This window comes from Acomys minous (assembly GCF_964271855.1).
Source record: "Acomys minous genome assembly, chromosome: 13".
In the NCBI taxonomy this organism is placed as follows: Eukaryota; Metazoa; Chordata; class Mammalia; order Rodentia; family Muridae; genus Acomys; species Acomys minous.
The window spans coordinates 34,275,959-34,301,045 of NC_140495.1; the positions used below are offsets into that span (position 1 = coordinate 34,275,959).

The following is a 25,087-nucleotide window of genomic DNA, read 5'->3' on the forward strand; positions in this document are numbered from 1 at the left end:
TTTCCACCACAGGATAGTAATGAAGGCCTAAAGGAAAATCGTACTACAGATGGATTTCTAGGTCACCTTTCAGAAGTAACATAAAGACTTCAGTGACAGGCTGCTTGTTGCCCAGTGAGCTGATGCTGACACAGAGAGGAAGGACCTTTCTGCCATTAAGGAAAAAAGGATCAAAATGAGATGGAGAAAAATGAGAAAACACAGAGAAAGGATCAGAAACAAGAAGAAAAGCGCTTGCATCTTCAGAGACTATAATTTGTTATCCAGTCTTTCAAGGTCCATTTCCTGATAAAACCAGCAAGTGCCAACTGTCATGCTAGGTCCTGGAAATAAGACAAGTAAGGCAGTTCCTACCTGCAAATGCCAATCTTACAAACAAGCTGTGTGCTTACGCTTGCAACAGGGCACACGCAGCTGCTATTAAATCATTCTGAGGAGAAGCAGGGCTTCGTAATGGAAGTGCCATTTGCTGAGTCTTTAGAAGAAGGACTATGGCAAAGGGCGGGCTGATGGGCGCTCTAGATGAGGTTCCCATAGGGACCTAAGAACAAGGATAACAAACTGGGCTTGCAAGGAACACAAGAGCCAGAGAGCCCACCAGGTCCTTGTAGTAAGCCTTGTGGGGGAAGTGGACAGTACAGGTAAGGCAGATCCACCAGACGCTGCTGAGCTGGGGAGCAACAAGGAGCTTGGAGAAGTTACTGGAAAATGCAGATGAAGAGAAAGACACCAGCTGAGTCATGTGTGAGAGAGCAGTTAGAGGGGAAAAGAGAAAAGATGAAGGCTTGTTTTCAGAGCGCGGGCTGACTTTGTGGCTGACTGGATTGTGGGAATGAGCAAGTCCCCAGAGAAGGGCGGAAGTGAACAGAGATGCTGCAAAATGATAAAGATGGAGTACATGGAGTACAAGACAAGAGGAGATGACTTCCGCTGCAGACATGCTGAGTGTAAGATGCTCGATAGGCTCCTACATGGAGCTAATAAAGGGCCTCTGACCCAATCCACAGCACAAACACGGCTACCAACCAAGCATTACTAACCAATCTGAAGACGATCAAGCTCTGGTGTGAAGAGTCCATCAGGATAGATTTTGATCAAAAAGTAGATGTATTTATTTGGGGGAAGAACTGGTTCTTTAAAATCTGAGAGTAAGGAATCAGACACGGGTGTATATGGCTTTACTATTTCTGCACCTGGAAAAAATCAAAACAAAGAAAACTATAATATTTAAAAAGCTTTTAATAAAGACACAACAGACAAATCTTATGATGCTCTCAGTGTGTACTTAGAATAATGTATACATACCACTAATGAGATGTTCTACATGCATGTTTTACTTAATTTACATGTATCTTTTAACAAACCAATGCTTAATCATTATATAGACAGTCCTTCTATTTATTAAGTATGGTTTATAACAATGAATCTAGATAATCATAAAAGCTTTGTAATGGGCCACAATAAAATGGCACAAAAATTTCTCCATGGAAATGTAATAATAAAGGCAGAACAATTCTAATTATAATCCACATATTTAGCAACAGTAAGTGGTTACCAATGAGATCACTAGGGAAAGAAAGGGACATATTTCATTTTTAATTTTATATATTTTGAATTATTTTAATGTTCTAAATTATTATTTTTGCAGTTGAATGAAGGGATAATCCTCTTATCTCATGGGATGTATTATTTTTGTATGTATATATTTTACCATATTCCAAAGAGAAGTCATCAAATATTTGAAAGACTAAAATTTTAAAAATGGCTAATTACTTTATATGTAACTTAAGGCTCATTGGTTAAAACTATGCTAAGGAAGACAGGGGCTCACGAATAGCAATCTTGTATTAGTGATGAAAAAGAGAAAAATCTAACAGCACCATCCACCAAATCTCAGAATGAAGTCTACAAGATGGACCACTGCAAACGCAGGCTGAAGTAAGGATTCTGCAGCTCCAAGAAACCAAGAAAACATTGGATATCAGTAAGAATAGGGGCAATTTAACAAGTAAATGAAGAGACTTGGGAGGAAATAATGCAAAAAGAATTCACACAGCAAGGATCCAATTTTGAACTTCTTGCACTAGCACCATACATAAGGAAACCATGTACAATTATTCACTTGTTTTGAATTTTATTGACTCAGTCTCATACGTGGTGGCAGCTCCTTGGAGATACCGACAACGCATGTCTGTTTCTAGCAGCACTCCCTGTGGTACCACCTGTGGAGGATCACTGGGTGTTTACTTCTTTTACACTGGAGGCTGCTCCATGTGGTCAGTTGCACAGACATGGTTCGACACACCTCCACGTCCGCAAACTCAGAAGCTTCCTGACATTAAGCCAGGTGCCCACAAAGAGCACTCAGATGGCTGCACAGGAGAGCATGCCCCCCGCCCCACGCCAGCCTCTATTTCCCTTACCTGTGACACTGAGCTTGAGGTAAACATGTTGCCCAACTGGCACCTGAAGGTGAGTACTTGGAGGCAGCATCACACAGAAACGCCTTGTATCATGAGTAACATCTTCCTTGGAAATTAACTGGCACTTTCTGTAGTACAAGCCTGGAAGGCAATACAACTAGGTCACTAAGGAAAAACCCACACTCCACTTCTGCTCGTTAGAATTTCAGCTTCACTAAAATGCCTCTATACTTCTAAAAGTCATTAATTTTACAGGGCTATTTTTATTTCATTTTCTAAGTTATTTTATAAACATATCACCACATCTGTAATTTGAAGAAAGAATTAATATTATAATTTAATACGAGTATTATTTCTTCATTTCTGCTAAAAACATGTCTCAAGACAATAAATCCCAATTTCTTCTTAAACTTACTTTGTAAATAACTCTATATTTTAGTCTTTACATTTACAATGATATTAAATGTACATATGAAAAATATTTGATAAAGATGCCCACATTCTAAAGTTTCTTCTTTCCTAATGAAAAAAATTTGAAAGTTGAGTACCAGAATTTAACAATACTACCACTGTTAAACAGACTAAGCAACACACTCTGATAAAAGAAAGGAAAATATGTTATGTCTATGCTTGTATATATGAATAATAAAACATCTTAGCTATCTAGGTGATTAAACAAAAAATAAGCTTTTATGAAGTGACAGGTGAAGGCAATAGGTTTATAACACACACTGATTTCAGTAAAAGAAATAAAGTATATGGTGCTGGTGATGAGCCGTAAGAATAACATTAGCAACATCTGGCCAGTCCTCAGCACTCTGCCTATACAGCAATCAACAACTGAATAAGCAGAGACAACCTTCATACAGTGCACCCCAATAGTTGAGAACCAGTGCTCTAGACCTTTTTTGGACCCCAAATAGAGTCTACAACCAAAGGCTCAGATGCTGTATGCCTAAATAGTTAAGAATTATATATCAGGAAAATAAAGCCTGTCGCATGTAATATGTTGTGTTGCATTTTGAAAACACATGCCTTTGTGGTGTCCAAGAAGGCTGTGCTCCAGGTCAGCTTCTTCAGCTGCTCAGAGCATCACAGTGAGACAGCTGAGGCCTACAGTCCCCGTCTACCCTCTTCTTTCTTCATCCTCACCTGTCACCAAGTGAGGTTTACACAGAGATGGGTGAATGAACCCGTATGCTCAAGCTCACCCAAGCTCTTCCATCAACAGTCCTAGGTACTCCCTGGATACAACTGGATTTGGGGCCATTTACCAGGGCATTTTGAAGTTTCAGATCCTGGGAGAATGGTGTTGAAGAAAGCAAAGCCCAGGTACCCACATCTTAGTCTTAAACATTCCCCTTATGTTAGAAAGGTATGAGGAAATGGAAGACAGCCCTGTGGGCTCCCCAAGGAAGGAACCCTGGGGCAGGTGCCTTCCTCTCTTGCTCAGGCCTAAGGGCCACAATGCTTCCCTCTAATGACATACTGTACATGTCACTTGACTTTACTGCTTGGTGAAAACTCATCTTTGACTTGACAATTTCTACACTTGCCACAGTGGATTTGCTAGAGTAAGTTTACCTTTCTTCAATTCTACTAAACCCACTAGGGAATCTGGGATAGCGTGTCTTACAGACTTGCCATGTTAAGAGCATGGACACAGTATTCTTACCATTCAACACGATTATGATAACTTCATCCTTTAACCTACAAACAGCAGGCACAATTTCACATGAATGTCCTCAATATAGGTCCTACAGCTTTAAAAAAAATTAAGACTCCATCTTGCAGTAGTCCTGTGGGGCCAGACAGGATGAACATGCACTGTAGAGCAGATGGCACAAACTACTGCTGTGGGGACAAAAGCATTTCTCACCTGTCAAGCTCTTGGCCTCATAAGACTAGATGATGACTTAAGAAAATGAGCAGCTAAAATGAACACGAGATGGTAAAACAAAAACTTTGGTTCCAAGTGCCTAACGTCTTTTTATAAATACATATAATAATGGCATACTCAAGGTAACACTAAAATAGCAAAGATAAGCTGATAACTGAACTTTTTGTCCCTGAACACTGAAAAGTGTATTCTTCATTCTTAAAAATGGGATTTTGCAAGGCTAAAATGGAAAACACCAGCAAGCCTCCAATATAAGATTATTCATCCCAAATCAGCAGGAAGAAGTCTTAAAAAGAGAATGATGTCCCATTTCCCTTAAGAGGAGCTAAGTAGGGTTTTGGGTGTTTTCTTGGGATATGGATGTCTATTTTCATTAGGAGTTGGTTATAAGTTTTTATTGGTCTTATTCAGAGAGAAAAGGAATTGGACTCAGGGATTTCTCTCTTTTCCTTTATCTTACATTCTTAAGTTTGGAGATTGGGTTTGAAAAGAAAGAAGGGGAATATAGAAATATGGGGATGACAGGACAAAAAGTAGATTATTGAACCTACTCCTCAACTTAAGGCCTTAAATATTACTCACAAAACAAGGTTATTTTTAATTACCTGCTATAGAATTTTGCATATTGATACAAAATAAGTTTAATTTTGATATATTGGTATAGAATTCAAGTTTAAGATTATTTTTCACACACATTATATGTATTTCTACTCTAATATGAGTTATTGTACCCATACAACTCATTTATAATACAAGGTTTACTTCCAATACTTTGAAGGTGCTATTACAGGCTGTTTAGAATAATTAAGTAATATAAGTTAATTGTTATTTGATCAACTCACAGTCATGTCAATTACTAGTCTATTTTCATCCCAAAAATATACACCCTAGGTTTAACAAACAGATATGATTCTATAGATAGATAAGGTAAAATATTTAGATAAGGTCTTCAAAAACTTCAGAGACCTATAGCATATGGCATTTAAAGATGTTTTTATGATTTTAGGGATCTTTTGACAATAAGACAAGTTAACTCTTTGTAACAACCAGAATACCTCAGAGAAGATGATGAGCATGAAAGAACCTCCTTATAGAGATGGCTTCAAATGCACCAAACCAGCTTCTGGGCAAAATGTCTTCATTTCTGCTACAGACAGAATTCTGCCTAAAAGCTGGCAAGCTTGGACACAGGCAGTGTCAACAGCTAACCTCTGCCAAGACAGGATAAGCAAGTCCTCAATAGTTCCTGCTTCACACATATATGTATGCCAGATAAAATGGGGCAGAAGGCTGAAGATGATGCTCCAACACTATAGAGGGTGTTGGGTGACTGTCTAGGCAGCAAACTGTCTCTGTCATCTTCTCATTTTGGAAGCTGCTAACTTGTACTTCCTGTTTACTCAAATAATTAATTTTATTCCTTCTTGAGTCTCTGATGGGGTTGAACATCAGACAGTTTAGTTTTACAATGAAGCTTAGTTGTTTAAGGGTTAAATTGTTTTTAGGTCTAGATAAATGTTTTTAGGTTGCTAGAGATGAGATACTATAGATATTGATTTACATTCAGAATTGTAGACTCGCCAAGATAGAAGAGATGTTTTCTCCAAGGTTGCCAAATACAAATAGGCAAAACACTATGCATGTAACAATAATATAATTCCTGATTGTTTTATATTCCTTCTTGCTGTATGTAGTTCATTTTATATATGTATAAGAACATAAATGTATATGTAAAAGCTTAAAAAATTTTTTAAAAAGAAGAAAAAGAACAGAAGCAACTTTGAACTAAAGGTCTGTACTACATTAGTCAAGGCCAGCCTCTCACCCTTAGCATACTTTTAAACAACAAGGTCTTCTTTTCCCTGGTGGAAATGAAACCCAATAGAAGTTTAAAAGTTTGCGTAAGATCACTGGGCAACAGGGAAGATGGGAGACATGAGACGAGACATGAAATTATTAGTTACTTTTCCCCACTTGAAAGGCCCTTGCAAGATGCTTGAGGACCAGAGCAGATGGTTCTTCGTGTCTTGCCACTCAGTTTAACAAGGTACAGATCTGTAGATTGTATCTTCAACCTTTGCAACTCCATCCTATTCTAACGACATTGCCCCATAGTGTTGTTTTGTTCAGTTACCTAAATAAATATTTCCTCATCTCCTAATTTATAATTTTTAATCATTCATTCCTCAAAAGAACTTCCTGAACCAATGTAGGACTTCTAATAGTTATGCATTTAAAAATGAAGTTTATAGAAAATAACTCAAAACATACTAACACAAACTATTTAAAAAAAATATATAGATATACGTACCCACACATGTCCATGCCCCAAACACCCATATCATACAGCACTCAGCACAAGACTCTTCTGCTAGAATTTGTCCCATTCTACAGCAGTGGTCAGGCTACCTTCGCCTTGGTATGTCTGTGTCTGAGGCAGGGACCAACGAGCTGTGGGCCTGACTGCAGGCAAAGCGTTCTGAGCATACGAGAGTCAACTCCTCACACATGTCACAACTGTTTATTAGAATTTGGAGACTGATAAAATAACTCATTCATGATGTCATTAGCTTATTACTGCATTGAAACCAAGTCTGAAGTCTTTGTATATACTTAAACAAGAATTAAATTACTGAATATATTCAGCCTCTCCACTAATTCTAAAAAGGCTTAATTTAACTTCTCATAGTACAGTGTCATTACTCTAAATCAAATCACTCAAAAATACTAGGACTATAATGACAACGCATCTTTAAGCACTAAGAATGACAAATGCTAAAGGCACATAGCAATTAACACATGGGGGTAGACCATGATGAAAAAGAATGTTCAAGACAGCGATAATTTTCATAGATTTTAAAATTAGTATTATTAAGTTGATCCCTCTTTCTTTTAACTAGTATTGTTAAAAAATATACTTGTGTGGTTTTTTAAATAGCAGTGACAAGCTAGGTTTTAAAAATTATTCCTAAAGCCTACTAAAATAAAATGTTTTAGTACTGCAAATGGATGGATTGAGAACTGATTCTTTTGGTTATGGCTATATATTTAAAAACTGGCCTTAAACCATGAGGAAAAAAAATCTTTCTCAAAGGCTAGATTCAACAGAATTTCAGAAAACAGAACTCTGTGGCAAGACTGGCACTCATCTGAGTCCTTCTATGCCCTCCCATGCCAACACTGCCGTACTCAAGTAAGCACTTAATTAAGTGCCTAACTCCTTCCAGTCCTGACTGTTGGAACTCCTGATTCACACTGAAACATAGCAGAATTTCTAACTTCTGCATTGCCTCATCAGTTTGTATTGTTCTGATTTCATATTCAGGCAATTCTTTTTAAAATATTTATTTATTTATTTATTTATTTATTTATTTATTATGTACACAGTGCTCTGCCTGCATGCATACCTGCAGGCCAGAAATGGGCATCAGATCACACTATAGGTGGTTGTGAGCCACCATGTGGGTGCTGGGAATTGAACTCAGGACCTCTGGAAGAGCAGTCAGTGCTCTTAACCACTGGGAAACAGGATAGCAAGACAGAAAACCATATTTAAGTTATCTCGCGAAAAACAGATTTTTTGCCAGCTAAACTGAGCAAATACAACTTAGAGAGTAAAACATGTGGAACATTTACGGTTAGTCACAGAAACATGGGTGTACAGGCAAAGGCTAGGGTAGGTGACAATGGTTCTTTCTGCAGATGCAGGTTCCAGGCTTGAGAGAAATGACTGCTCATTGTGCTCCAGTGAGCATCCTTATAGACGTCCACTCCACTATACACCTGTGTCAGCAACTAAGAAGCTCTGGTAAAACTATCATTAAATATGAGAAATTTCATACAGCTCAACCTGAATTTAAGGTATGTACACATGAGCATGCCTGTACATGCATCTGTTAACCCAAAGGCTCACACAAGGCTATTGAAATATCAAAATTATGACATGATTAAAAAACATTTTCTCTTGTTGCTTTTCTTCCTCAGCAGCCTGCACACCACTTCTGATACTAAGAAAACTAGAAAGCAGGGAAGAGGTTTCCAGCTCAACTACAGCTTGAGTACATATGTTGAATTGCATATCTTTTACTGGAATTTTTGCTTTTTTATATATGTACAGGTGAGACACCTCCCCATCCCCTAACATATACCCACTTTCTCCAACCTCATCTGTCCTGTGGCATATAAAGTGCCTTGATGCCCATGGAATCCAGCCAGGTGTATGTTTTCTCTGTGGGCATGAGGCCAACCAGAGGCTATGAATAGTCTTAGACTCCGAAAGACACTGCTGTCCAATGGTCCAAAACATCTTAAGAAAGTAGCTATAGACCTGAGCCAAGTTCCCCAAATCTTTATATAAGCTCCCCAATTTTACTTCTCCTCTACATCACTATAGTAACAATGAGGTATAAAACCCCTTTAACAGTCACCTCATGATGTGCTACAGCCCCCCTGAATTAAGTTGGTGTGCACACCTTTAATCCCAGCATTTGCAAGGCAGAGGCAGGTAGATCTTTGAGTTCAAGGCCAGCCTGGTCTACAGAGTGAGTTCCAGAACAGCCAAGGCTACATGGGGAAGCCCTGCTTCAAAAAACCAAAACCAAAAACAAAAAAACCTTAAGACCAATTTTCTGAGTTGTTTATTGTCAGTTCTTTAAATTTTCCCTTATCTGGTAATCAAAGTCTCAATATTACAGGAAAAAGTAAATAAATAAAATGGCTCCCGATGTGTCCATGTACACACACGTACACACAACCGTTCATTCATCACCTTCATTCTGGAGGAGAAAATACAGTCAGAAGTGCCACACAATTGAAACTATTAACAACTGCATTTGGAGTCAAGGTAAACAACAGAATACTTTCCCTTTTCTGATTCATGTGTTTGACTGTATCCCAATCTTTGATGGCCATAAATAACTGCCACACTGTACTATAGGTTTTCAACTTAGATTATTGTTTTCAAACTAAAATTCCTTTACTTAAGAAATGTATTGATCTTAAAAAGTCAGTAATTTTATTAATACATATCAAAACCTAGGAGTCAAATGGTGGTTGCCTTGTCAATGCGAGGTGGACTGACAGCAAGTCAGTAATACATCGGCAAGATAAAAATGAGCCTCAGTACAGCTGGGTCATGGTGTAAGAAAGGGGATGATGGCAGGAGAAATTGTCTTTGCTCATTTGTCAGCGAAAACGCTGAGCTATTTCCAAAGCAGGAAGCTACCTTACACCAGGCCTGGCTCCAATGTCATGCAGGAACTTTCCTGCTTAGTTTTTCTTTCCTTTCTGTTTCTTTCTCTTTTTAATGGTGGCTTGGGACTCAAAGAAACATAGCAAGGATAAAAGAGCTAACAGAAAGCCTCAGGAAAACAGTTCATTGGTCATTCACCTCCAAACAGAGGCCAGCTATGTTTTCAGTATCATTGATTTTGACTTGGTTTTCAGTATCACTGATTTTTGACTTGGTTTTTATCTGGCTGGCTAGGCCTTTTCAATCATGAGGTAGTCAGATAATCCTGGGCAACAGGCTCCATCCTCTTAGTAGCTCATTTTACCTGCCATGTCCAATTCCTAGTCGCTGCTGGTTTGCTGGATCAGGCCATGCCCTCTGTGTTCTCTTTCCAGCTAACACCACAAGGCTCCCCTCACACCTCCTGCTATGGCAAACTCAATGGGGTCAAATGTCCCCATGTATGCCTACATTTTATTTCCCCAACAACTTGTACAATGCCTGGAACAAATAGCTAGTGATGATGTGAGCTCTCCATCAAAAGCCCTCCGAAGACTGCTGCTTTTGTGGACACTACGGATCCCACTTTTAAACCACTTGAAGACCACCTTCACTCAAGGTCGAATTCGCCTGTCTGTTCACTTGAGGCTCCCTTAAAGTGTGCTGTTTGGATTACATAACTCACCCTTGCTGGCTTGTCTCATCTTATTCTTGTGTATGTTCCCGTTCCTTCCTGGGAATATAGTTTCTGCTACTGTTTCACAGCACAATGGCTAAATCAGCCTTCAATGTAAGACATCACTCAAAATCTGGATGTCTGATACAAACAAATTACCTATGAATGCATATTTAAAATTGAGGAATAATAAAAAAAATACCATTGCCTCTAGTTTCTGACACAGAGCTCCTACAGTCATTAAGTTGGAGCCAACTCTTTGTAACTCCCTAGTGATGGGCATGGCTGAGACAGAACTCCAAATTGCTTGGAATGCCCTGGGCTATGGGACCTTTTGTTCTAAAGAGGCAACTCTTAGTAGATTCTGCGCTGATTCTGGATGAGGGCCTGGGTGCTGAATTGACCAACAATGGCCAATCACACAGCCCATCAGACTTATGTAATGAAGTCTCTACAGGTGAACTCTAGGAGAGAGTTCTATCCTAAAAAGGGGAAGCCTAAAAAGATTGCTGGAAACCCAGGTGGCTGGAGGAAGTGTGGCTATGCATAGGCTCCACGCCTCTTCTCACAAGCCTTTGTAGCCTTTAAAACAAGTGCTTAGATATAAATGCTTGTTCTGTGAAATGCTTTAGCACTTTTTTTTTTTAATCCAAGGTGGGGAAAATGAAAACTCTGATGTCAGTTTGTTAAAGGTACAGCTGGGGCCTAAAACGGGCACATGAAGTTGGGGAGGTTTGTGGGACTAAGCCCTTAAACTGTGGGGTCTACACCAGTTTCATTTCAGTATAAAAATTGATCTAGGGGCAGATCTGGGCCCAGGAGTCCTTCTCAAACTACGGCACCAGCCAAGGACAATACGTGCAGTAAACTTCGAACCCCTACCCAGATCTAGCCAATGGACAGGACATTCTCCACAGTTGAGTGGAGAGTGGGGTCTGACTTTCACACGAACTCTGATGCCCCATATTTGACCACATCCCCTGGAGGGGGAGGCCTGGTGGCACTCAGAGGAAGGATAGCAGGCTACCAAGAAGAGACTTGATACCCTATGAGCATATACAGGGGGAGGAGGTCCCCCTCAGTCACAGTCATAAGGGAGGGGAGTAAGGGGACAGTGGGAAGGAGGGAGGAATGGGAGGATACAAGAGATGGGCTAACAACTGAGATGTAATATGAATAAATTAATAAAATATATTTTAAAAAAGAATTGATCTAGACCATAACCACTAGGCAATTGTTGGTAAGGAGAAATTCCCACATATTTTTAGTGACCAGAAGTGTTCTGTATTGAACCATGACAGCAGAAAAACTAATTTGGTTTTCCATAGTTTGCAATAACTTTAAATATTAAAATATGGTTAGATGAATACTAGGAATTACTATCTGAACCCACTAAATGACTGTAATAGGCTGTGTGTGTATGCTGGGTTGTTTATGGTATTATCCCAAAGGGACAAAAAACAGGAGAGATGAAAGTAACAAATTTTGGGAACCAACAAGGCAAACAGGTGACTGCGTTAGCAGATCTGAGAAAGGGAAATCCTAAGCCAGCAATCAAAGCAGCAATGGCAGTCTTTTAATAGAAAAATCCCTTTAACACCTTGAGGCTAGCAGGATCTACCACAGCTAACATCAGAGTCAAGGAAGACTGGAAAGTTTCTGATTAAGCATGTTTAAGAGGCTCAGATGCTCTGCCACCCCACTTAAGCTCTCTCCTACTTAGCACAGTCATGCAATGGACTTCTCTAGTCTGAACAAGATAGTACAAACTGCTCTCTAGAAAAGCAGCACAGGGTCTGTGGGTCAGGCATGCTCTAGATTAGCCTGCGTGCTCTCCATTAGAGCAATGGAACCATAACACCCACAGCCTTGGAAGGATTCGAGACAGGGGTCCAAGTACTTAAAAGGTACTTAAGTTAAAGTGAGGGAAATAGGTGTATAGAGTGCTTCCCTTTTAAGAAGAGAAAAGCTAGAGACACGTACATACAAGAGAGGCCACACAGGCCAAGGAGAGAGGCCTCAGAAGTGTCTAATCCATCCAATACTGTGAATGGACTTACAATAAACTCCACAATCAAGAGAAAACATTTCTGTTCTCTTTTTATTTTTTAGCATTTTAAAAGATTTATTATTTTTAATTTAATTTTACTAATTTATTCAGATTACATCTCAATTATTATCCCATCGCTTGTATCCTCCCATTCCTCCCTCCCTCTGACTTTCACCCTATTCCCCTGCCTTATGTCTATGACTGAGGGGGACCTCCTCCCCCACTATATGGTCATAGGCTATCAAGTCTCATCTTGGTACCCTGCTTATTCTTTCTCTGAGTGACACCAGGCCTCCCCACCAAGGGGAGGTGGTCAAATATGGAGCACCACAGTTCATGTCAGAGTCAGCCCCTGCTCTCCACATAACTGTGGAGAATGTCCTGTCCATTGCCTAGATCAGAGTAGGGGTTCGATGTACATTGCTGTTCTTAAAGCCACATGGTCAGTAGTCATTATAGTACCTTAGCTAACTAACATAGTATTCTAGGAAAACAAAACAAAACAAACAAACAAACAAACAAAAACAAAACGGGGGAGCAGAAGGATAAGACTAAATCACATTTATAAAACTGCATCTTTTCTTACATATAAAGCTTTTGGAAAAAAGATGGTGAGCAAGAGAGAATATCGTTCTCTCCAGAGACTTGCAAATATTGGCATCAGACTTTCCTTAGAGAAAACACTCAGCTGTACAGGGAATAAATATACTGGCAACCAGCCAGCCCTTCATGCACAGCTGTTAATCAGCTGAAACATGAGCTGACACTTGAGAATCAGAAATATCAAGGACAGCATCTGGTATGAAACAGCAAAACAAACAGCAAACAGTACTGTGAGTCAGCGGTCACACAGGGAGGAAAAAACATCAGTTATTCTTCTAAAAATGGAGATGGCTCCGTGGGTAAAGGCACTTGCAGCCAAGCTTGACAACCTCAGTTTGATCCACAGGACCCGCGTGGCAGAAGAGAACCAACTCCTACAAACTGTCCCCTGACTTCCATATCAGGCCATTATGTGTGTAACACACACACACACAAATAAATAAAATAGATAAGATGCCATTTGAGCCTTTAAAGAAACTATAAGATACAAGAGCTCTGCATACCTGCATCTTTCTTTGGAATAAAGGAATCAAGTTTCTCCAGGGGAAGACCAAGACATTTCCAAGAAACGTTTTCTCTCTTTTGTAGAACAATCTCTATTTTTCCAATATTCTCAATGACCTGTACTGAAAAGAAGAGAAATTCCACTTGTTTCACTAATACTAAATGTAAGATTTTTAGAACCAATTTTTTTATAGTCACACTATGCCAGTTTTATATAATATAATGATGCTGGCAATTAACAAAGATGTAAGATTTGTTCACTAGTAAAATTGGTCCTTGTTTTATATGATGTTAAATCCAGTTCATTTTAGATTCACATTGCCTTCTTTCAAGCCAATTTATCAAGGCCAGATACCACATGTGTGGCTTTCAAAGGGGCCCAGATACAGTCACAGATACAGATCTAGCCACAGCGTGAAAAACACTGTCACAGTGAATGGACCCACAAAACCAAGTTTGATGTATTCCCTTTTAATATCTTTAGTTAAATCTGAGAAGTCTATGTTAGTGAATTTAGAACAATACTGGGCCTCTCAGAAGAGTCAGTACCCAGGAAGAGTACACAAAAGGCTGATCTCTGTTGTTCCAGATGCTCTTCTTCCTCTCTCGGTGACTAGAACAGCTCCACACACAGGCCCAATAATAAAACCTAGACTCTAGCCACTGATTTAAATGTGATGAGGTAAACATGCTTTTAAAGCCAAAATACACAAACTCTACTTTTGCTCAGCAGCTCAGTCTATTCTTCCACACAGTGAACCTGTGAACTCTAAAACAGACAAGCAGCGAGAATTCAATCAGATGACCACTGATTTCAGACTCCACCAGAGCAGAATCAAGCTCCTTGACTGTCTAGAGCTGACCACGGTACATGGTAACCTGTGTGAGAAGCCTGGACACCAGAAACTGCCAAGGAACCCACACTGCACACGAGCAAGCACAGTAAGCACCACTCAGTGCGCTCTGCCCCGGCAACCACCTGTGTACATGATCCTGTGAGAAAGGTGTCCTTTCTGTGTGCCTGCATGTGAGCAGCAGGGCAGAGAGAAGTAACAGAAAGGAGACAGGAGTATTTTCAAAGGAGAGAAAAGGGAAAAAATAAAGTACTAAGAAGAGCACAGAAAAAGAAAATAGGAAAAGACAGAAAGCAGAGTATACTTTAAAGTAATGTATTTTATGACATGAAAATAAATACATGTAAGAAAAAATAAGACAAACGCCTGGCTTTTTTTCTTCTTCCTTCCTATGCATATGTGTATGTGTATATATATTTATGTATAGGCATAATTTGCTTCTTCTTTTGGGTACTTACCAGAAAATTTTTCTTGAACTTCGTGGCTTAGCCCTGAGGAAAAAAAAAAGTTCTTCATTACCACCAAAATTCAATTCACAAAAATCAATCTTACACCTTTAAGTTCAAAATGTACCATTTCAAACTGCTTAAGACTAGAAAAACGAGACTAAAAGAAAATGAATGCTCCAAATTACTTACAGTTCTTCAATTTTTCCTTATCGCTCCCTGTTAGCTGAGGCGTAATAGTCAACCTACTTCCGTTCCAGACTGACAATATTACAGAGTAAGAAGTATGCAGACAAGAGAGGGAGCCAGCGACACCTGGGACATAGGCCCCATTGTCAGCCTGGGCCCTGTTCACACAGGTCAGACAGAGTCAACTTAGCTCCCCACCCCACCCCACCCCACTTCCCCGCTTTCATCCCTCTTAGTTGAATCACCACTCAGCGCCTCAAAGCCTTATTTTGAGAATCTATATGCAACCAAGCACTTTCCAGGTATTATGACACATGATTAACAGGAGACGGATGTTTGTACTTAGTAACATCTATCTATTCTAGAATAGGAAAATGCAAGATGCAGCTTTACCACTCTCTGCTCCAAATCTCACTGTAACGACATGATTATCCAGTCTCTGAATCCACACTGTTTCAGTCTTTCCACTGCAGCACTGACATCCAGGAGTCATTTCTTTTTTATTAGTTTTGTTCTTTGACATTTTCATATGTATATAAATGTAATCTGCTTACAACCCTACCGTCTCTCCCTTTCCCCCTCCCCTGTCCATCTGTCCTCTTCCCTGCGAATCTCTTTCTCACATATCATGGCTTTCGTTTTGTCTGTCGTTCTGGGTTAGACCACGGTTGTCTGTGTGATCTTTGTGTTGGCACTATGCATCAGTTAACCAGTGTGTACACAACCTGCTCACATTCCGTCAGAAGGCAATACTGCAGCAGCAAGGGGTAGGGTCTCACAGCCCCTACCACACCTTCAACCCCCTTCTAGGAATGACTGCTGAGAAAGCCTACGTTGTGTAGATCCAGACCAAGTAGCTGCAGTGGCTGTGAGTTTATAATTCCATTGGTTATGCCATCTCAAGAATAAAATTTCATTCTGCTTCTTCTTAAAATACTTCTGTTCCCTCTTCCACAAGGTTCCCTGAGCCCTAGGAGGAGTAATAAAAATGGCTTCTCTAGGGCTAAGGCCTCATCTGTCAGTCCTTCTAATCATCTGAGGTAGCCATGAGTCTCTGTACTCACCACCACTAATTGTGACTAGAAGCTTCTCTGGTCAGAGTCGCTTGTCTGTAGAGTATGAACATAGATATTTAGAAAGCAGTTTGATTTTATATCTACTTAGCTAAAATTGGTAGTAATTTTCTTCATAGAGTCTATGGCATGTGTGGTTTTGAGCCAGATTTACAGCACCAGTCATGGGATCCCTTCTGTGGTGCATGCTAAAAGCTAAGCAGGGAGCGGCTGATTACCCCTCCAGCAGCCGTGCCACTAGTCCCTGGCACGTTGAAGGTGTAGGTCATAGAGAGCACCTCCCTCAGCAGCCTGCACAGCACTACTAGTCCTATGAAATCTAGAAAGCAGGGAAGAGGTTTTCAGCTCAATTACAGCTTGAGTACATAAGTAGAATTGTATATTTTTATTGGAATTTTTGCTTTTTTATATATGTATAGGTGAGACACCTCCCCACCGCAATGTATACCCACTTTCTCCAACCTCATCTGTCCTGTGGCATACAAAGTGTCTTGACGCCCATGGAATCCAGCCAGGTGTATGTTTTCCTCTGTGGGCATGAGGCCAACCAGAGGCTATGAATAGTCTCACACTCTGAAAGACGCTGCTGTCCAATGGTCCAAAAACATCTTAAGAAAGTAGCTATAGACCTGAGCCAAGTTCCCCAAATCCTTATATAAGCTCCCCAGTTTTACTTCTCCTCTGCATCACTATAGTAACAATGAGGTATAAAACCCCTTCCTTTAACAGTCACCCCGCGATGTGCTACAGCCCCCCTGAACTACGTTTCCTAATGTGTGTCTATATGGAAACTATGATGGTTAGGGACTCCTTCTCTGAAAAATCACATGTCCTTTTGGGAACAGCTCTAGTTACAACTCAGCTGGAAGGAAAATCCTTCCTTGACTACAGTGAGAACAGAGATAGATAGATCGAGCCACAGGTTGTGAACGCTGCTTTAGAGTTTTTACATTAGTCATCTATTGGATGAGGCTACAGGGGGTGGGAAGAACGGAGGGGTGGAAGGAGGGAGCTGGTAAAGAAACAAAGAAGTAAATTTTGACCAAATTCAGAATTAAAGGTTCTTCTCCTCATTAATAAAACAAAGTAGTGAGCAGACTTCTGAAGTGATGAGAATTTTAACCTGTATTTTGTTCAACCAACTGCATGTTCTTATGTTTAACACATTGCTGCCAGAGCTGGTAAGATGGCTCAGTGGGTAAAGGTGCTTGCCTTGCAAGCCTGACACCCTGAGTTCCTTCCCTGGAACCCACAGAAGGGTAGAAAGGAGAGGACCAAATCCACAGAACTGCTCTCTCACCTCCACACGTGTTACGTCATGGCATGCGCACATACACACCAAGCACAGATAGACAAGATGAGGAATGCTCGGACGGTGACCAAACGCCTCCAGGGACTTATTTATAGATAGTGAGTAAGAGAGACTTCAAAGGTGGGCCGACCTTTTATGATGGATTCTGACCACATCTGATTGGTTAGGGGCTCTGTCATAAAATGGACATGGCATTTGACTCCTAATTGTTTAAACTTGGAAAGAGGATCATGCTGCCATTTTTATTAGCATGAAGGAGAAACAATAACTATAAAAGGATCAGAAATGACAACCCAAAGTGACAACAGCAGATAAGTATTACAGGCTTCTAGACTGCAGAGCGTGCTATTGCTATAGTGAAAGGGAACAAGGCACTCACCAATATGTACAAGGTAGCAGTGGTCCTTGATAACAGTCTCTGCTCTCAGGGAGTTATCCTGAAGGTCAACGATTACTGAGTCCGAGCTGATATTCTTAAAAGGAAACAAAAATAGAAGGATAAAGAACTGGCCCCAAACAAGCCCATCTGTGAGGTGATGAGTGAAGTTTTCATGTACTACTTCACAGCAACCTAAATATCACTTCCGGTTCTCAGTTCTTCCCTTCCTTCTAGGAACACCACTGTAACCCTAAGACACATCTCCTCTGTGTAATATATAGCATGGTCACTGTCTTGAAGTCAGAAACCCCACAAACTATCCATAGAGCATTCGCTGGTCAGCACCTATTAGTTGCTGGAGAATTTTTTTTTTTTGAGAAACAATGTAGCAAAAATTAAGCATATGACCCAGAAATCAAAATCTTTAGTTGTTTTCATTTTAGTTTTTTCACTACTGTGTAATGCTGGAAAAGTACAGCACCTACTAATCTTGGCCCATGCAAAATTTACTAAATGAATTTCTTAGATATCTCTTGTAAAAGTAACTTTTATTCTTCTGGCTCAATTGTCTGGGAAGCTTACTATCTCCTTCTGCTGGCCCAGGCCTAGTCCTGGAAGCTTCTAGCCTCCTTACAATCTAACCCAGGCCTCGAATGTTTTCAGCCTCTGAGACTTACTGCTTAATGAGCTCACCTTACTTGTTCTTTCTGAGCTCTGGGCTGGCTGGTTTACTCAGCTGTTCTGCCTCAAACTCCTCTCCCAGCTGACTTATTTGATCTGGCTCCTCTCAGCCCAGAATTGCTCTGCTTGGCCTCAAACTAACTCAGCAACCTGTTCTAATCTTCTGGCTTCTTCTCATCCTCTGGCTCGTTCCGTCTTCACCTGAGTTCTCTCTCTACAACTCAACTCTCTATTACTGTCCTGGCAAAACTGCCTCCTCTCTCTGTAAAATTGCCTAAGTAGCTTCCCTTTCCTCTCTTCTCATGAGAGTTGGGCATATCCCATTCTGTCAAATCTTCTCTGATTCATAATCTTTTCTGCCACTCAACTAGACATCATTTTCAAACATGGGTGATTCTACAAACTAACTTTACCTTTGTTTGGGATTAAAGGCATTAAAAGCATGTACCACCATGCCTAGATCTAAGCTTTTCTTTACTTGATACTTGCTCTATATCAGGCTGGTCTTGAACTCAAATCTGTTTGCCTCTGGCTCCTGAATTAAAGGCGTGTTTGTATTCCAGCAGGATCACACAGACCTTGAAGGTCTTTGGGTGTGATTTCTTGCTAGAACAGGGGGGTTCTGAGTTAACATTTCCCTATAGTCTTTAATTTCTATGCAGACTTAGTGAAAAGTGTGTAGTACTTAGCACTTTACCATGCACTGAATACATGCATCATCCATCACTAGTCTCCCCTTTGCCCAGTTACTGCATTTCAAACCCCACTGAGATTCCTGCAGATGTTCCGGGCCTATCTCTTGGTTTTGGACTGTGGGATAAGGAAACAACAGCCTGAGGGAGGAGAAGGTAGGACTAGTGGTGTGCTGAGCTGTTATCAGGCAGAGGCTGGCCACTCTAGCACAGTGGTCAAATCACTGCTGCAGGAGAGGCAAGGCCCCAGCTCAGATGAGGCTCTGCACTTCTTCTTCTTCTTCTTCTTCTTCTTCTTCTTCTTCTTCTTCTTCTTCTTCTTCTTCTTCTTCTTCTTCTTCTTCTTCTTTTTTTTTTTTTTTTGGTTTTTCGAGACAGGGTTTCTCTGTGTAGCCTTGGCTATCCTGAACTCACTTTGTAGACCAGGCTGGCCTCGAACTCACAGCCATCCACCTGCCTCTGCCTCCCGAGTGCTGGGATTAAAGGCGTGCACCACCACGCTCGGCTCCGGCTCTGCACTTCTATAAAGGCAGCTTGAACTCTCGGAAATCTCTAGCTGTTAGAACTCGCTTTTAAAACCACAAGGTTTCTCAAATGTGGAAGTTCAGCAGGAATTGGAGATGCAGCTGGAAACATCTAATAGTGCCTCATACAGAAGAAGTGCCACCTGAAGACCCCATAAAAGAATGCGCTCCCCAACCTTTGTTACATGGGGCACCTGAAGGCCAGCAGCAGTTCAAGCATATTAAGCCTCAAAAGATGTATTCTTATGGCGGAGTTAACTGGAAACCACACACAATACTTAATAGTGTTAAAGGCTACACAGCATATCTGCCAGGCAGGAGCCAGAATACCTAGGTTCCAAACAAATTAACCCTTTTTTATAAAGTAGGGAACAGTGCTTTCTACCTCAGAGTTCTTGTAGAGAACGAGTAAGTTAATACAGGAAAGGAAGAGAGGGACCCACATATAAATAGATTCGGCTAGTTCTTACTGTTCGTTTTCCACAGCATGTTTACCTTTTGTTTGGTGTATATAACAACGGTGACTGAAGACTCTGTCTGGAACCAGTCATAGCTGTAAGACAATAATAGAAATGAAAAATATTCAGAACGATGTACAACAACACATGAAATCCATCAATGTTTAAAATCCAGTGGGAAATATATTTCCCCAGGTAAAACTCTGTTCTAAATGGTGGTCTTAACATACTACAGTTATCATGATGTAGCTGACATCTACTTCCAACTTTAAAATATCTATACCTGCATGTATTTGATTAAAACCACCAAAATGGGCAAAATAAAGGTTACATATTTTTCTACCAAAATTTTCCCAGAGCAGTAACAGAATACACAGGTGTCTTAAGGAGCAGGAAGAACTCTGCATGCCCATTGCCTTTCTTCTCTACAATAAAAATATCACTAGCTAAGGAAAACCATTCTTAAGCTGGGGCTATAGCCCAGTGGTAATATGCTTGCTAAATAAATGTGAGGACATGAGTTCAAATCCATACAACCGACATAAAGCCTAATGTGGGAGTGTACGTCTACAACACCAGTGTTCCTGAGCCAAGACGGAAGGCGGAGGCAGGACAGTCCCTGAAAGCTTACAGGCCAGTTACCTTTGGCATATGTGGCAGCAAACCACAGCAAAAAAAGGTCCCGTTTCAAAGAGGTGGAAGGTGAGGGCCCATGTTCAAGGTTGCCAAACTCTTCACACGTACATAGTGGCGGGTGTGCACCCAGTTTAAAAAAAAAAGAAAAAAGAAGAAAAAAAGAAATGCTTCAAGGTGACTGGGTTGGTACAGAAGTTAAGGTAAAGTGGATCAAGTCAGCACTGGTTAACTATGTAAAGACAACTAGATGGAGGCATTCTCGGTCCCTTAACAAAACTGTCCACAAACTTATTTAAATGTGTAGCAGGATGCTGCTGTTAGAGCAGCACACACTAGAAGAAGAGAGAAAGAACAACAAAAAAGAACCCTGAGTGCATTTAAGGTGCCAAGAACAAAAATGTGGCATTAACTGTTCAAAAAGAAAGTAGTGTCTAAGAGATTTTAAATTATTTCCATCAAAATTTACTTTTAAAAACTCCACCAAAATAAGTATATAGATTGAATAATGAGATAAATGATGGCAAGGTTATGTGATGGAATAAAAAAATGTTTTCACAGAATTTTAACAACAAAAGATATTGCAAAGACAAGACTGTAATTCCAGTACTATAAAAGCAGTGTGGGAAGGCACTGTGTGAATCAGTGAGCTCCAGGGTTAAACACCTATGTCTAAAGTTAATGGGGTTACAACTGGTTTTCCTTTTTCTACGTTTTCTAAACTTTCTACTCTGAATATACATTTTATCACCAGGGAAAAAAAATTTTAGGATAGTTTAAAATAGTTTTAAAGTGTTTAAAATGGATCAGACTTCAGTTATTTAAAATTCACTTTTGGAACTAACATCTGATAAATGAGGTGCTGCTGTCTGTGTGCTAAGCCAGACTGCTCGGCAGTGAGTGGCAAACCAACCCCTGAGCCAGGCTCTTTGCTGTAATGTTCACCAGCTTGCTTAGAACTGCTCTCACTTTGAAATGTAAAAAAGCGTGCATACCTTGGAAAACTAGGGCCTTCCCTGGGCAGTGCATCTTTGCCTTGGCTCTTGGGAAGCATGCCTTCACAAAGAAAAACAGTATTTTATCTAATCATTACACACATACATATAAAACATAAGTAATAAATGTGCTACTAAAGCAAGAGACCCTGTCACCAGCATGTTCTTTATCGTGACCTATGACATCAGACTAGCTCTAAATTGATGGACAGGTATTAATGGCACTATATACTATACAGAAAGGATCATAAGGTATGGTTTCTTCTGGTTTGGCTTTTTTTGTCCATCCTTCTACACATCACAGTTCTAGCAAGTCAAAGCTGGGACTTCCTGAGATTTTTAACCATTCTGTTAAGTGCATAAAGCAGGTGTTCCTTTCCATACTGAAAAGTCTTATGTTTTATGACTCTATCACAATCCATTCGCTCTTTTATCGACAGGCATTCTGGTCACTCCTGGTCTGAAGATATTATGGGAGTGCAGTTACAAATATTATTGCAGACCGCCATGTATATTCTTAAACAAAAGGCTACATTTCTGATGCCCATATAGTATGCATGCATGTTTAGCCTTAGTCAAAATGGGTATTGTCTTAGTTAGGGGTTCTATATCTGTGATAAAACACTAAAACCAAAATCAACTTGGGAGTTTATTTCAGCTTTCAGTCCCATAGCACAGTGTATCATTGAGGAAAGTCAGGGCAGGAACCTGGAGGGAGGGGCCGGTGCAAAGGCCAGGCAGCAGTGCTGTTCCTGGCTCACTCAATCCAGCTTCCTTTCCTTTTTTTTTTTCTTTCCTTTTTAAAAATTAATTTATTCAGATTACAACTCAATTGTTCTCCCATCACTCGTATCCTTCCGTTCCTCCTACCCTCCCACCCCCACCCTATTACCCCCATGTCCATGTCTGAGGGGATCTCCTCCCCGACTCTATGGTCGCAGGCTAACAAGTCTTACAGCGCCCAGGACCACGAGCCCAGGCACAGCACACTCACAATCAGCTGGGCCCTCTTAAATCAATCACTAATTAAGAAAATGCCCTGCAGGCCTGCGTCCAGGCAGATCTTATGGAAGCATTTTCTCTATTGAGATTTCTTCTCTCAGATGGCTCTAGCTAGCTGTGTCATGCCGACTTAAAACTAGCCAGCACAGCTGTACAAACCGAGGACACCTTTTACTACAGTACTTGAATAGTGCAGTATCCGCTCACCAACATGGTGTTCTTTTTCCACTTTACTCATTCATGTGGGTCTACATCAACACAGCCTTTTAAAGGGCCACAGAAACTGGTTGTCAAGTCATTTCAGAACGCTCAGCGATAGGGAAGCGCTCTGTAAAGTCTGCAAGCAGCAAGTGTTTCCTCCCTCAAGAGCAGTGCTTTGTTTGAACCTGGACTGCTGTCAGTAACCTCTGAAAATAAATGCATCAACTGTGCTACCCTTTCTCACAACGGTAACTCAGGAAATACCCTACAACGTGGTGACTACAGGAAAACACAGTCAACAGTTAGCCTTAGAGCTGCCAGAGTAGGAGCAGTCATTACAGGAGGCGGGTGTGGGAAGCACCTTCCAGGTAAGCTGGGCTAGGTTTGCAGAACTCCCCTGTATTCACAGGCTTAAGACAAACCACAGATGAAAACCAGCTATACTTTTTGGACTTAGACTGCTGGTGAGGCCTGCCTTGCTTGTCTCTTCCACTGTAACTCTACAGAGTACACTTTTCCCACCAAGGAAGCCTCAGAGATGTGACCACAAGGCCTTTTGTCAAAAGCCAGAGCTAAAAGAATTAATTTTTTCTAAAACGAAAACACCAAAAAGATTAATTAAATTATTGTCATTATTACATTATTTGAGAAGTACTGAAAGATATTTTATTAAAAGATTGTGCTTTTGGTGGTCTCTTAAAAAAATGCATTGGAATTTAAAATTCTCTGTGAGGAAAATGCATCAACAGAATTCCTAAATTTCCAGTCCTTTTTGATCTTGTATGGTTTGAGTAAGATCAGAAAAAGGCTGGACGTAAGGCAGGTGTCAGCACTGGGACCTGACACAAACCACAGGAAAGAGTAACAGGGACCCTTTCCAGCTAACCTTTTCAAAAACAGGAGAGCAGCACAGAGATCCAGCTTATGAGAGGAGAGCAATGCTGAATGTTACAGACTCTATCCTGATTTCAACACGGGCAAAGGAAAGCACAAAACAAATCATACATGATATCCTTCTGGGAACATGGTGTGGGGTGGGGTAAACCCACTTAGAGCAGAGTAAATAAGCAAGGTGGTCCAAAAGAGCATTCCTCCTCTCAAAGTGCTAGGGAGCAGAATGATGTTTAAGGGATCTGAGCCTTACTGCAAAACAAACCTCATCTATCCCACTCAGGATTCTAATGAGCTGTTGGAATAATGGCACAGAAAGCAGGCAGATTACATTTGGACATATACAGACTTACCACATAGACTTAGTTGAGTCAAATGTGAGAAACACACACACACATACCAGATACACATACACCCCACTGCTATACAGAATCCAAGTCAGAACACACGATGGTTTCATACTGGAGAGTGCTGTGTCACATTCAAGGCTATCTTTACTTAAAATGTTAAATACAGTGAGTAAAGATGTGGTAGGCAAGAAGATGGTAGTTTCTGTAGCATCACAGAAAAGTAAAGCATCAGATGAAGACCAGGATCAGCCCTGCATTTACTGCAGTGATACACCACAACATCAAATACCATAAATGGCAAATCACAGATGCTTTCTCACTTAAAAAAAAAAAGGTAATTCTACTGAAAACTTAGCTTGCTAACTCTATTTCTGTATCTTTGTTTTGAAAACAGAGAGGGAAAAAAATATGAATCTACAGATATAATTCAGCCAGAGGAGTCCCATGCATTTCATGAATCAGTATTGATCGCCACACCACACTTGAGTGTGAAAGGGGCAGTGCCAACCATGAGGACGTCCGTGCTGCTCAGTCAAGAACAGTGCAGACTAAAAGCTATTTCAATCTGTGTCCTAACACCAGACGTGAACTCACATGCCTAAGAGACCACTTTACTCTTGTTTTAGTCACTGTAAGCACTTATGCATTGGGCTCAGAGATTTCATGGAAACCATTATTTTAGGAGTAATAGTTGAAATAAGGAGCCTCCAAAAAAGTTATAGTAAATCCCTTAACTATGGATAAGCAGAGACAGCCTTTGCATTAAAAAAAAAAAAAAAACCTAAATACCCAACAATTCTATGAAGCAATATAACATATAAACATGTGACTGAGTCATTTTATTGTTAATGTATATGACTTACCATTTAAGACTCTCTTCCCTTCATGACAGTCTGCTGCATGATGATTTGGAAAGGAAGAAGTCAGATAAGAATAATATAACTTTAAAGGGAATATCAGGTCATTTTTATTGATCAACTACACTATTGTTAAACTACGCCCGAGGACAGAGACAGCTATG

General features: G+C 40.4%; 1 protein-coding gene across 4 annotated transcripts in view; it reads right to left on the reverse strand.

Annotated features, from left to right (window-relative positions):
• LOC311582165 (cytochrome b5 reductase 4) overlaps positions 1-25,087 on the reverse strand; it is a 62,765-nt gene that overhangs the window by 13,651 nt on the left and 24,027 nt on the right. For 2 of the 4 annotated variants that reach the window (XM_084754968.1, XM_084754965.1), the window contains exons 5-12: positions 24,930-24,962; positions 21,623-21,683; positions 20,032-20,089; positions 17,640-17,733; positions 14,699-14,731; positions 13,386-13,508; positions 2,424-2,564; positions 1,041-1,193 (exon numbers count right to left, since the gene is read on the reverse strand). In XM_084754968.1, coding sequence (XP_084611094.1) covers positions 1,041-1,193; positions 2,424-2,564; positions 13,386-13,508; positions 14,699-14,731; positions 17,640-17,733; positions 20,032-20,089; positions 21,623-21,683; positions 24,930-24,962 — 696 coding nt within the window. The remainder of the gene's footprint in view (positions 1-1,040; positions 1,194-2,423; positions 2,565-13,385; positions 13,509-14,698; positions 14,732-17,639; positions 17,734-20,031; positions 20,090-21,622; positions 21,684-24,929; positions 24,963-25,087) is intronic. The other 2 variants (XM_084754966.1, XM_084754967.1) reach the window with 2 other exon arrangements.